The 14441-nt window shown below is 34.8% G+C and overlaps 1 protein-coding gene across 1 annotated transcript in view; it reads left to right on the top strand.

The window, feature by feature from the left end:
- LOC140432300 (phenoloxidase-activating factor 2-like) overlaps positions 1–7298 on the top strand; it is a 28825-nt gene extending 21527 nt beyond the window's left edge. The window contains exons 2-3 of the mRNA XM_072520122.1: positions 5658–5966; positions 6288–7298. Coding sequence (XP_072376223.1) covers positions 5665–5966; positions 6288–7227 — 1242 coding nt within the window. The 5' untranslated portion in view covers positions 5658–5664 and the 3' untranslated portion in view covers positions 7228–7298. The remainder of the gene's footprint in view (positions 1–5657; positions 5967–6287) is intronic.
- Positions 7299–14441: the final 7143 nt, after the last annotated feature.

Here is a 14441-nt window from a genome sequence, read left to right as displayed (position 1 = left end):
CATAAAAATAATCTTCTTAGATATAATAATCTAAAGCAAATTTGATGAGTTTTTTTTTTAAATAATTCATGCATCCCAAATTGCTTTGTGTAAATTGTGCCTACATAGAAAGGTTGAAATGAGAATGATCAACAGAAACACGTCAGATTTAAGGAAGCATCTAATATCTTTTCACAAAAAGGAATTACAAATATTTCTTCCTGAAAAACCAAAATTCGGTGGAGATATCACAAGCTTTTTAGTGAAGGCGTATGGTTCACTAAGAGACATCTTTAAGAGCAACATCCCGATAGCTATGAAACGGAAGACATTTGACCAATGCGTTCTTCTTATTATGGAAACTCACGCTCACAAAAACAACAGCACTAAAAATGCGAGTGGCACAAAGGCGCATGGAAAAATCAATTCTCGGCGTGACAAAAAAGACAAAATAAGGAATAAAGACTTAAGGAAAAGAACAGGTATCAGTGATGTCGTCGAACGTATAGCCAAGCTGAAATGGAATTGAGCAGGTCACATAGCGAGACTAAAAGACACAAGATGGACCAGAAAACTAATTGACTGGCGCCCACGAGAAGACAAACGCAGTAGAGGACGACCACCAACACGGTGGATGGACGACATTAGACGAATATCCAAGAAATCGCAACAAGAAGCATAGAACCGTGAAGAGTGGCGAAAAATGGGAGAGACCTATGTCCAGCAGTGGACAGAGGAGGTTGCATGATGATGATGATGATCACAAGCTTTTTAATAACCGCTAAAAAAAGTGGACATGTAAAAAAATATACTTATTACCTTATTACCAATTACATATATTATGTACCTACTACTTTATTTTGGTAAATTAATGTATTTATTAAGTAGGATCTCCTTAATTTAAAATTACTTCTTTTGATTACCATTGCTTTTTTTTAACTATTCTTTATTTTTTTGTTAGTTTTTTATATAAAAGTAGAGATAAGATTGGTAAAAACATTTATGTGGCTTTAATAAGTGGATTATAGTTTGTTATCTTATCACCTAAAAAATCTGTGCCCTTGATACATGTATGTGGATTTTTTGCCCATCATGTCTATCGATCCTCTTACCTAGACAGGTAATGTTCTTTAAAATACAGGCATGCTTATGTCATTAATTTGTTTTTTTTTGTTTTAACCATGTTTTAGCACTAAGTAAACTTAGTAAATGCAAACATTTTATAAGAAACAGATTGACTTTCGTGGGGCCTGGTAGATAGCTGAGTTAGTTAAAGCATAAGCACGGATCGCTTAGATCGTGGCTTCAAACCCCACCCGGTGTCAGTTGTTTAGACATTTATTAATTTGGTTAGTCTTTATTATGGCTATGTTAACTTAAGCTTAAAATGTACTTACTCTGCTACGTTGTTCTAAGATCTAAAGTAACGTTTAATAAATAGCAATAGGCTAATGGGTAACTGCAAGACTTGCAAGACTCTTGCTGCAAGACCAAGACCAAGACCGGGAGTGCAATACCAAGACCAGATGTATTGGCGCAAGACCAAGACCAAGACTGTCTAAGTCTCGTCTTGTTCTTGCATTTGGGCAACACTAGCTGTGTCTCACTGGTGATACGCCTGACTATACGCGAATGTGTCCGTCGGAATTTACTACAGAGAGCATTGAGTAAACCGACTCTTCTCCTCAGTCTGTTATGGGTTGCAGCCTGATCAGCCCTCCAGTTTAGTGTTGTTTCTGTGAACACCACATCGAGGAACTCTATGTGGTTATGGAGCTGGAGTCGATCGCCCCAAAGTCCGAGGTCAATTCTTGCAGCTAAATTGTGTGTAGTGTATCCGCTGAGATTAGGGTGTCTACAGAGAATCAATTGTGTTTTATTAGGGTTAGGTGTTACTCTCCATCTGCCGTACCACCTGTCAACCAGGTCAAGGTGATTTTGAGCAAACCTACATAGAGCATCTTCATCTCGAGTTGTTGTTACGAGAGCAGTGTCATTTACGTAGAGTAAAGTGAGGGTGTGACGTGAGTTGGAGAAGTCGCTATTGTATATCGTGTAGAGTATTAGTGCCGCCTTGGCTTGGAAAATGCACCCTTTTTATACATTTTTCTTTCGTATTGATATGTGCATTTACAAGTCCATTGGCCAATCGTAAATTGTGTAGAAGATAAAAGGCGGGAAGATGCACATCGACGTGTTCGTTGGTCCACAGACTAAGGCACGCCTGGTAGCATGTGCATACAGGACTGTGTCAGCTGCCGCTCTGTAGGTGATTACCGGCTGTGTTCTTTTACATGTGTTAGCAGGTAAAAAAAGTAAAGTTCGTGTAACCTTCTGGCTAAGGTCTAGTGTTAGGGTTTTTAGGTCGCGCAAGCACCCCTGACATGACTTAACGACTACTTTCGTAGCCGGGACCGACGGCTTTACGTGCCCTCCGAGCAGGTGAAAGGGCCAGGATATATAGTCGTATGAAGAGGAACATTGGAGAGCGAGAGATGAATGAGATGAAACTGGCCAAGAGATTAGTTTCAATCGGTCAGTGGCAGCAAGAGTGGGAGGCAATACGTGATGTGACGGAGTGGACGACGTCACTAATCCCGAACCTTCGAAGCTGGGTGGACTGTGGGCATAGGCAGCTGGATTATTATCTGACGCAAATGCTCACAGGCCATGGCTGCTTCTGCAGCTACCTTTTCAGGTTTAGGAGGGCTCAGTCCGATCAGTGTCTTTACTGTGGTCTTTCGGATACTGTGACACACACGATGTTGGAGTGTTAGCGTTGAGCGGATGAAAGAGAGGTTTGTAAGAGAGTGTAACTGCAGAATGTTTGATTCCGTGAGAGAAATGGTGGAGAAAATGATGAGGGAGCTGCTCTCTTCAAAAGAACGAGAGGAAAGGGGAACTCGAAACAGAATTCTAAAACAAGCGAGTAGCACCACGGTGGGGTTCGGACTGTCGCAGACCGAAATAGGAGTGAATGGGAGACAAACAACGCGAGAGAGATGGCAGCCTCGCTAAGGCAGGGGGTTGAAACTCTTTGGTGGTTCGTGTGGGTGTGGTTTCCTCGATTAATGTGTCGGAGACAGAATGGGAATCGGGTGATAGCAGGGCATCAGGAGAGATGTTTGCCTTAACCGACCCTTCCATTCTGATGTATGGTGTGACTGAGGAGTGGTTTTTAGTTGGACGCTGACCGTCTCGGAGTGGTGACGGGACAAAGTGTCAAAGGTCTAAATCCCTCAGGCATCTCGCCCTGGCACAGCTCCGTTAGGGTATTAGGAACCCAACACTACCTGTGTGAGTCACAGGTGTCTGTATGCAGATTTTCCTTCTTCTCTTTAAAGATGTAAAAAAAGACTAGGGCACGCGATGACAGTACCAGGCTGAAAACCCGTCAGATAATTTGTTATTAACAATTAAATTGTATAAATAATTGGATCTCCTAAACTATTAAAGATATTTAATTTTACCAAAATAAAAATTATTATTTACCAAAATAAAAATTACTTTATCTCTATTAATAAAAAAGTTATAACAATTTAACATTAAAAATTTTACTAAAAAGTTACGAATTAATTTGTTTTTAAGATATTTAAACAAAATTAAGCGACAAAACTCTGAAAATCTGGCTAATGGAAATTATTAAACCAATCAAAATGAACATATTAAGCTTTGGTAAATGTTAATTTTTGATCAAGGTATGGAACTTTTAAATAGTTTTATAGTTGAAATTTTTGAAAATTGGTGAATTAATTTGTTTATGAGCTTAACAATAATGGAAGCTATAGAACAATTAAAACTAACAGTTTAAGCTTTCGTAAATGTTTCTATGTTAATTTTTTGCCGAGTTATTAAAAATTGATTTAGTCGCGCGGTTTACGCTGACCGTGCGCCTCAGAGCGCGTTATTAAAAGTTCCATATCTTGGTCAAAAATTAACATAGAAACATTTACCCAAGCTTGAAATGTTTGTTTTGTTCCATAACTTCATCATGTGGCTAGTTCCAAATATATAGGCTTTTTTCATTGAGGATGATCTAACAGAATCGAAAACGTTCTGAAAGTTTTTCTTTCATTGTAAGCATTTTAATATCTTCGGTAAACCATGACAGCGCCCACTTTGCGTCCACCGTAAATAGACAGTTTTGCCCTGTCCCGTAGTTCTTAAACCAAAAATATTTAGTGTAAAAACAGTTTTCCATGTTGCGTTGGTCCCCGTCTTTATATTTTGTCTTTTTCTATTTTGTATTTTCTATTGCTCTTCGCCGATGAAGAACTCCGCTCCACGTTTTGTTAAATTCCAGCTTTATATTTTCGAAGGATAAATAATTATGATTTGTGATGATATAATCTATGGTTGACTTTTGTTATCTGGTGATCTCAAAGGTATATTTAAGTTGTTGTTTATGGGGATAAAAAGTATTATCAACTCGGAGCTGCTCATTGTGTGCGCAGAATTGAATACGTTGTTTCCCGCTATTATTTAAAATTTCTTCATTCATTATATTTTTAACACCTCTGATAATTTTGTCACCAATTATTGCATTAAAATCTCCTAGAATCATTACGTCTTCTGATTTTGGTATTTGGAAAAGTATGTTCTGAAGTTCATCCTAGAATTTCCTGCGATTTGTTTGTATCAGGAGCATTTATATACTTACTATATTAGTCCGAGTTGTCGCCGTGAGTTCAATGGTGGTTATCAAAAGTCTATTACTAACATGATCTGATGTTTTTATGTTTTTCTGGTATTTTTGTGCAATAGTAGACCTACTCCTGAAGCAGCTCTGTCAGATTTCGGTTTTCCACTGTATATTAATACATATATACTCGTAGATCGTAGATTCCCAATCGTAGATGCCTCTTGCCTTTCTTTTTAGTTTCCGATAATGCACATATATCAGTATTGTGGTTCTTACAGTCGATTAGTGTTTCTTGTCCTTTATTGGTTAGCATTCCAAGTTGCTATCCGTAATTTTATCAGTTGTGTTACCTGAGGCTACTCTCTTTGTTGTTCGAGCGTCTTTGATGCTTTTACTCCTCACTTGGGAACCCACTTTTCGGAGGACTTCTCCCTTCCCCGAAGGTACTGACCCTTCCTTCCACAGGAATTGATTAAATAATCTTCGGTAGGGTTACTCAGGTTCTCTAGGGTTTACCCATACTCCGTGGAGGTGAGTATAGAAAACGAGTGGGGCAGGCTAGCGGTGTTATCTGGAAGCAACACATTGTAATGCGCGTCACTATCCCTTTGGACCCCAACATTCTATATAAATTGTAATAATCTCAATGGATCGTAAAATATTTTAATAAAACGTGCTAGCTTCTGTTTATTCTCTCCGCTAATAACTAATTAGTTAATTCGGAGTCCAAATAAAAAATTCATCTATAGCTACATGACAATACTTTTGACCTATTAATGACGTTAGCTTAATCGGCCCTTTGTACTGCTATTTGCAAACAAATGCACTTTAATATTCCTATGATACAGATATAAAGTTTTCATCCTAGTTCAAATTTTAGGCTCATAAATGTATGCAATAATGTATTTTTAATTGTACTGATATTTATTATAAGATTTTCTTGATAATAAAGATATTCCAGTAGCAAAAAAGAATTTATAAAATACATATACAACGAATGTATTACATTTTATTAATACATGTTCATAATTTTCAGTTACACAATGGTATCACCCTTGGTCGGCATAGCCGTTCTATATTTATTTTGTTCGATAAATGGACAACAAGGTGAAGACCTAGACTCTCTAATAAACTCCGTGTTCTCCGTACCAGTAGATAACAAACCGGTAACTGAAGCAGCTAAACCAGTAACTTCATCTCCAGGAACCAACTTACAACCCGTAGAAAGCCACGGTGGTGAAGCGTCAACAGGTATTCCAGGAATTGGGGAGTGCAATTGTGTACCTTATTACCTTTGCAATAATGGAACTATAAATACTAACGGAGAGGGAATTATTGATATTAGGTAAATTTTTATGATTGCTATATATATTAGAGAAAAAGTTTTTAGACACAGTACGCGCCAGCCCTAAAGACCTGCGAAAATTAGCATTTTCATACCGTTGCAACTCAAAAAGTATGGCACCTGTCTATGGCTATTCGTTGAAGCTGTCGATGACTATACTTGATGATGATCAAGCGTAGATTATATTTCATAAAAAAAACCAATTTTCAGTTATTTAATTTATTAACTTTTCAAAACCATAGAATTGCCAGTGGAGATTTGTTAAACAATTATAGTACAATTAAAAATTAAAATCTAACAGTTATGTTCTATTTTTTTCAGAATAAACGATGGCCCTTGTGGTAACCAATATATTGACGTATGCTGTGATAAGAAGAATACAGTCGAAGAACCCATAACTCCAACTCCCAACACAAACAGTGTTGGATGTGGCCATAGAAATTCAAGAGGAGCTGGAGTAAGAATTACCGGCGCGATGGATGGAGAAGCTGAATTCGGGGAGTTCCCTTGGATGGTGGCAATCTTAAGAGAAGAATCGGTAGAAGGTAACCCGATAAAACTGAACGTATACCAATGCGGTGGTTCACTAATCCATCCTCAGGTTGTGCTTACTGCAGCCCACTGTGTCGCCGGTAAAAATAAAGTATTTAAAGTTAGAGCTGGAGAGTGGGACACTCAGCACGAGAAGGAGCTTTACCCGTTCCAAGACAGAGAGGTGAAGTCGATTGTTGTTCATCCACAGTTCTATGCTGGAGCACTCTACAACGATATAGCTCTTTTATTTTTAACATCACCTGTCAGTGCCGCTGAACATATATCCACAGTGTGCTTACCCTCACAAAATCAAGCAGCGCCATCTGCATCTGGGTTTGCCACTGGTTGGGGAAAAGACCAGTTTGGTAAAAAAGGAAAGTACCAGGTTATTCTAAAGAAGATTGAATTACCGGTAGTAGCAAATAATATTTGCCAAGATAAACTAAGAACGACTCGTTTGGGTAGGTTCTTTGAACTTCACAATAGCTTTATGTGCGCTGGAGGAGTGCCTGGTAAAGATACTTGCAAGGGAGATGGAGGCAGTCCTTTGGTGCTTCCTACTGGTACCGAAGAAGATAAATTTTACCAAGCTGGTATTGTTGCGTGGGGAATTGGTTGTGGTGAGAATGGCACCCCCGGTGTTTACGTAAATGTTGCTAAGTTTAGGAGTTGGATCGATGAGCAAATGGCGAGACAGAACTTGGACACTTCTACCTATAAATACTAAACTTAGGTGACTTATGTAATTAAGATTGACTTTTATACGCTTTATTTCAATAAAGTTTAAAATTTTTACAATTTTTTTTTAAATTCGTTTTTAAATACAAGTTTTTAACTTGATATAGGCTATCTAGATTGTCTATTTCCAAACAGAATCGGAGTGATAAATAGTAAACTTTCTTTTACATCCTCTATTCTTTCATCATCAATTAAGCGAAGACAGAGAATTTATTCTAAATTATGTGTTTATCCATACAGCTCATATCATCAATATACATGGCACATTTCAGATATGTAACAATAAAACACTGAAAACTTTGTTTTCAAACTTCCACAAAATTTATTTTAAATTCTTATCACTACAGCTGTTTCGGCTGATTGCCTTTCTCAAGTGATCTGTTTTTGGTATGGGTTTACACTTTATAGTCTCTAATGAAATAGGTTGAGGAGGGGAGAACTGTTTGTCTCAAGCTGGTCATTCAGAATTATATCTGCGTTTTTTAATTTGTTGATTTCCATAGATTCTAACAAAGATAGCTTAAAGCCTTTATTTTGAATGTGGAGAATTTTAAATTCGTCATTAAAAGAATGATTATAATCTAGAAGGTGAAGTGCGTATGTAGAATCGTTTATTGACGAATTTAAAATTCTCCACATTCAAAATAAAGGCCTTAAGCTATCTTTGTTAGAATCTATGGAAATCAACAAATTAAAAAACACAGATATAATTCTGAATGACCAGCTTGAGACAAACAGTTCTCCCCTCCTCAACCTATTTCATTAGAGACTATAAAGTGTAAACTAAAAGCCGAAACAGCTGTAGTGATAAGAATTTAAAATAAATTTTGTTGAAGTTTGAAAACAAAGTTTTCAGTGTTTTATTGTTACATAAAATGAATTTCCATCAAGTAACGGTCGAATCCATCAAACATTTCAGATACTTTTTGATTAAAAATATTACAATCTGGATAACTCTTACTTACCTCAGATTACTCCTTGGCGTACTCCAATCTTAATTTTTAATTGTTTCAAGATTCTCTAACTTCATATTCATGCTGTTATTATTCTTATACTTACGGTCTTTTGACTTTGGTAAATTCTAATGTCTTAATGTTATAATGGTCTTCTTCCTTACTTTTGTTACGCCAGCCCTTGCTTTGCCCCTGATCACTGGTCTAATTGACTAAGCGATTCGTATATATATATATATATATATATGGTCTGTTGAATATATTTGTAAATAAAACTCCTTTTTTCTTTACATCTCTATACCTCGCTAATTGTTTGTTAGCTTCATCAAGAGACACTACAATATAATTAAAAAAAATTAATAAAAGGAATGTTTTAAATGATTGATTTTACAGAACTAAGAGTATTTTTACATTTCCATGTTCAAAACAGTACTGAGAGACAATATTACTTGGGTGGATAATTATAATTAGTGATTAAAAAACACAAAAAGCAAACATAAAAAAATACCAGTGCATATTAAACAAACAATAGAAATAGTCAGTTTTGCACATGTTAAAAATATACAGGATGGTTAAAATGTTTTATTGTTTATACAGTGAATTTAGAATATTACAGTAAATATTGCTTAACTGTCCCGTGTCTGCCTTGCAATTTATTGACTCTTTTTCTTTATTGATGTGGAACATTTCCAAAAACAATCTTTTTTGTACTATTTTCTTACCCTGACATTTGGGTAGTCAAAATGGTGCCCAGTTTTTCAATGATATTTTTTTGTCAGTCGCTTCTGTGTTGTGTTATTCTCCGTTTTAGCCATTGTGTAGTTTGACCAACATAACAGCTCTGACAATCCCAACAAGGCATTTTTGTAGATAATATTACTTTTGAAAACAGTTGTCCGTTTTCCAATACATTAAATTTAACAATTATTATATTAGTAAATTGTTTAAATAATCTAGCCACAGAAGGGGTTAAATGCTTTATCAATGTTAGTTTTTTATATTGAATTGAATGTACTGCTCCGATATCAGTGCTCCTATTTTTGATCTTGCTCTCCATTTAATAAGCCACCGATTTAACTCTCCTGGACTTCTTCATATGGGGTAATTTAAAAAGCAAAATTTACAATACCATTCCAGCTTCATTGGAAGAACTAAGATAACCAATAGGGCATGAATGTAATGAAGTAACCCTTAAAATGTTCCAAAATGTTCTTTGTCATTTCGAACAGCGACTTTATAATTGTATGGACGTTATATCATTTTGAACATTACGTAAATATTTTGTATTTTGAGAACGATTTCCGAAGTGGAAATTGAAACGTCAATAAACTTATTTTAAACTTAAATTGTGGCTTATTCCCAATTAAAATAGTAATTGATTAAGTAAATAGTTGTAGCTGATGAATAAACTGTTTGGAATTGTGCATTTATTAATTTAAAATTTACTTTATTATATTTAAGTTACATTTATTAAAGTTTCCTATTAATGTTGCAAATTTCGTTTTATTGTAGTTTTTTATATGACCGGAAATTGAAACTAGCAAAACGTAGGCGTTACGTTTAATTTTTAAGAGGTTTAACACATTCAATAAACAGTTACTTTTTCACAAGAGAAATATTTAGAGTTTAAATGAAAAAAATATGGATGCCCGAATTTTCCAGCGAAATACCTGTCTAACGATGTGCCACAATTAATTGCCACGATTGAAATATATCTATATAGTTAAAAGATGACCCATTTAAAATAAAAATCGACCGGTTTTAGCATTTCCACAAAATCCAATGAATATTGCCAAATCGTCCAGTGAAGACCTTGGGGAAAAAACACAAAAATAAAGCTGGATGTTTTTGAAAAAAAAAACCTAAGGCAGATATTTGTACCTATTAACAAAAACGGAGTATGTAGATCGAGGTGCAACCGCGAACTCTACCAACTGTTCAAAAAGGCATCTATCTCAGAATTCGTTAAACTTCAGATACATCTATGGACTGGTCATTTAGTGAGAATGAAGACCGAATATTGCCTAAGAGGCCTAGATAGTAAAATGCAGGGCGCAAGACCAAAAGGAAGACCACGGAAAAGGTGGGAGAATGAAGTGCCAGCGGACGCGCAAAATTTGCTACAGTAAACAGCACAATTGTAGCGAGCGACTCACGTTTTAATGGTTTTTTATAGGCCTGTAAAATTGGACTGTTACTCTTTGGAAAAAAATATTTTGTTATAAAAAAAGGGGAAAATTTAAATAGTATTTAGTAAACAAATTAGTAGATTATTACAGAATCTGTTTAATCTCTTAAAAATTGACAAAAATCTTCTACTGACTATTTAAAGAATATACGTTTAGTTAGAAGAGAATTCATTTTATATGAAATACATTTTAACATTTCAATAATTTGACTGGTCTATTTTTAAACCGTCCAAATGTTTTGGCAAAGATTTGGGTTCTAGGAAAAATGTAATGTTGTCAGCGTGTATGATTCAACTTGAAGTTATCTGTAGTGTTGTAGATTATATATTTCTCTAACCGTAGACAATGTCTGAGAATAACAATTTAGTCCCAGATTAAGGCGATGTAACTTATAACAACGCCATTGTTCGGGTAGTTCTTTTTTTGTATGCTATCTGTAAGTCAGTTTCATAAGCGCACTGACAGAGGTTTCATAATGCAGAGAACAGAATTGTTTGTACTGTTATTAGCGTAAAGCGTTTTTACGTTTACTCTTTGTGAATTGTGAGTAATTTAGTTTAATTCAATTTTGTGATAACTAGTAATATGACTGACAGTAGAAATGGTGAACCTGAATCGTGTACCAAAAAGAAATGTACAATTTAACACGCGATGAAAAAACTACGTTCGGAAATGACTTTGAAGGACTTCGAACCGGACAACAAAATATGAATATAAGCATTGTAGTTACATTAGGTAGTATTTTGACAAAAGTTTGAGAAGCTGGTGTGTGAAGAGCAATTAAAACAGACGATGAAACAAACGATAATAATACTTTAAAGGTTGAGACAAAAGAAAGGAAACAAATAAAAATTTATGATACAACCAAATAGGCCATTCGTCGTGCAGTATATGAATTTTATTTTAAAAAGACATTACCAACTATAAAAAAATGCTTCTTCTCTTTAATCTGTAACACTTGCCGTGCTACAATAATATATACAAGGCCTGAATCGCTCACTGTCGAAGAGAATTGGGCGGGGTTTTCTTAAACATATAGAAACTATATCGTATCTTAAATTCAAGCACAATTAGATAATATGAAATTATAATTTATTATTGGACGCCACCCCTGGTTTATCCTCGAAGGGGAAGAGCAAAAAAATTAAGATTTATTGAAAGTTTACAAGAAAACTATTCTTTATTATTTCTTAGTAATGAACAAAAAGAAAACATTAAAAGTTACGTCATCCCAAAGGGATTCCAAAATATTATTTTATGTTAACATTATCATAAACAAAAAATCTTTGTATCGTATTAAATTAAGAATTGGTTATAAAGAAAATGAATGTATATATATATATATATATATATATATATATATATATATATATATATATATATATATTAACCCCAAATTTCGAAATTTGTTTACATTGAAAATAATATAGTTATTTATCAACTAGGAACAATGAAGAAAATAAACCTTTAAATTAAATTAGAACACTTCACTATATTTTCATTTTTTTTTTTGAGTTCATAATCATTTCTGTTGTCTTGAAAGTAGGTATAATAAAAATTGGTACAACCTTAATCTGCTCTGTTTCTCTTCTTATTTAATCAGTCACCAAATAAACCATTGATTCAGCTACGTACTATATCAAATCACCACCATCCTAGATAAGAGGGGTTAGGGATTCCATAAAAAGATACTGCTACTGGGCCATGATCTGGAATAACTCCATAGCAATACTATCTTGCGACGAGTATTAGAAATATAATATCAGCATTATAGCCTCTCCAATAAGGGTCTAAAAAAATAAATATCTATTTGAAATATGGACAAGAAAAGGATTTATTAGCTCACCTCTGAATTGAGACCCACTTTGGAAACACGTCTTAACGGTTGGACGGTCTTAACAGGCTATCATGGCGCCTGATTCTGGAAATTGGGCGTGAGTGACACGTTGATGAATAGGCTCATCTACCGGAGATATTTGGGAATTACAGAAGAATCCTTGAGTCGGCTACAAGTAGGTACTTGACAGATAGATGGGGTTAGAAGTTTTATTTAAAAAAAAATAATCGAAATATATAATGAGTTTCTTTTAAATCTTTTGAAACGGTTACAAATCTAATGAAAATATTTCAAAAATATAAGGACGTATTTTGTTACTTACTTTACGTGAAATGGGCTTTAGGTATTTAAGGAGAAAGAGGAATAGTACTCTTATTATTATAAAAGAAGAAATCATTTTATGGCTCAGAAAGTATCTGAAACAAATATAATTTCGAAGAGAGAAAAAAAAAGATATTATCAAGATGAAACATAGTTAAATGAAGGACAATACTGAGAGAAACATTTGGCAGGATTTAAATGTGAAAAACAAAAAACTAGATGGTTTGTCGACAAGTTTAAAAGCCCCATCTGGAGAGAGCAAATGCTCTATTATTAGCCATATTGGTAGCGACTCAGGATTTGTTAAAGGAGGTTTAAATTCATTTAAAAGACTGGAGATTACCAGGAGAAACTGAATGGTTTTTAGATATTCGGTTAAAAATCGAACCAGGATCTGTTATTGTTTTGGATAACGCTCCATATCACTGCCGGCGTGTAGAACAGTTATCAACGACTAAATGGAAAAAATCTGAGATTGCGGATTGGCTTACTAAAAAAAATATTCAATGAACCAATTTTGAAAATCAAGTTACTAAACTTAGCACAGTGTCATAAAGATAGATATATTAAATATATAGTAGATGGAATGGCGCGAGAGCGAGGCGTAATTTGTAGTTCGATTGCCGCCATACCATTGTGAGTTAAACCCAATAAAACTTACATGGGCTCAAATAAAAAAGAAGTAGCAAGGAATAATGTTACTTTTAAATTAAACGATGCAAAAAATCTGCATAATAGTGCCGTTAGAAATGTGACCTCATGGTCGTGCATAAAATGTATCGAGCATCTAGTGAAAGAAGATCAAAATATGTGGAATCTTGATAAGTTCATTAAAATTACCATGGAACCAGTTGTTGAAACTAAGTCAATAAACCTCATTTGACAATAGGAATTAAATTTAATCCTGGAATCAGTCATACGTTAATTTAAACGGATAAAGGTTGCACGAGCTTTAGGAATGTCCATAAAAAAATCGATATCTACTTTTCTGATTTCTAGAGAATTCTGACCGAATATAATTTTTATGATAAACCCAAACACATATTTAATACTGACGAAACATGATTACAACTGAATACTAGAGCCGGTCAAGTTCTAGTCGAAAAAGGTTCAAAATGTGTTCCCAGTGTAAAGCATGAGAAAAAAAGGTGAAACTTTCAGTGTAATCGCTTGCTGTAGTGAAGAAGGGATTTTCTTGCCCCCATTTTGCATTTGAAGGGGAAAATATAAAAAGGCGAGTAGCATTATGGTATGCCACCGGGTTCCAAGATTGGGATGTCGGAAAAATCAGCATACGTTAACAGTGACATTTTTTTAGAATAGTTACAAACACACTTTTTGCTGAGAAAGTCTCCAGGTAAAACCTTATTAATATTAGATAGCCACATATCCCATACGACCAACCAATCTACTAGAATTTGCAGACCAAACCGAAATAATTTTATTTTGTTTACCATTCCACACAACACATTACCTATAGTCTCTGGATCGTGCTTGTTTTAAGTCACTTAAAAGCAACTTTTATGCTGAATACAGTTTTATGCTACAGAATAACACAAGCTTACCATGAGAAACTGAATGGTTTTTAGATATTCGGTTAAAAATCGAACCAGGATCTGTTATTGTTTTGGATAACGCTCCATATCACTGCCGGCGTGTAGAACAGTTATCATAAAACGCCTTCAGCTTGGTAAACTCTTAGGTCGAGCATGGGGAAACTTAGCACCTGTCCAAAATGCGGCTTCTGCATTTAAATCCACGGGAATTTATCCGTTTAATCCGTTAATAATTCCAGAATATGCATCTTTAACACACACTCCATCATAGTACAAGATCCAACTGCAGGATTACTACGTTCATATTGTAGTTCATCAAAATCACATTTTTATATACATTTAAAATT

This window comes from Diabrotica undecimpunctata, chromosome 1 (genome assembly GCF_040954645.1).
Source record: "Diabrotica undecimpunctata isolate CICGRU chromosome 1, icDiaUnde3, whole genome shotgun sequence".
Taxonomy (NCBI): Eukaryota; Metazoa; Arthropoda; class Insecta; order Coleoptera; family Chrysomelidae; genus Diabrotica; species Diabrotica undecimpunctata.
Note: the sequence above shows the minus strand (reverse complement) of the source record. Positions and strands in the feature narration are given on the sequence as shown.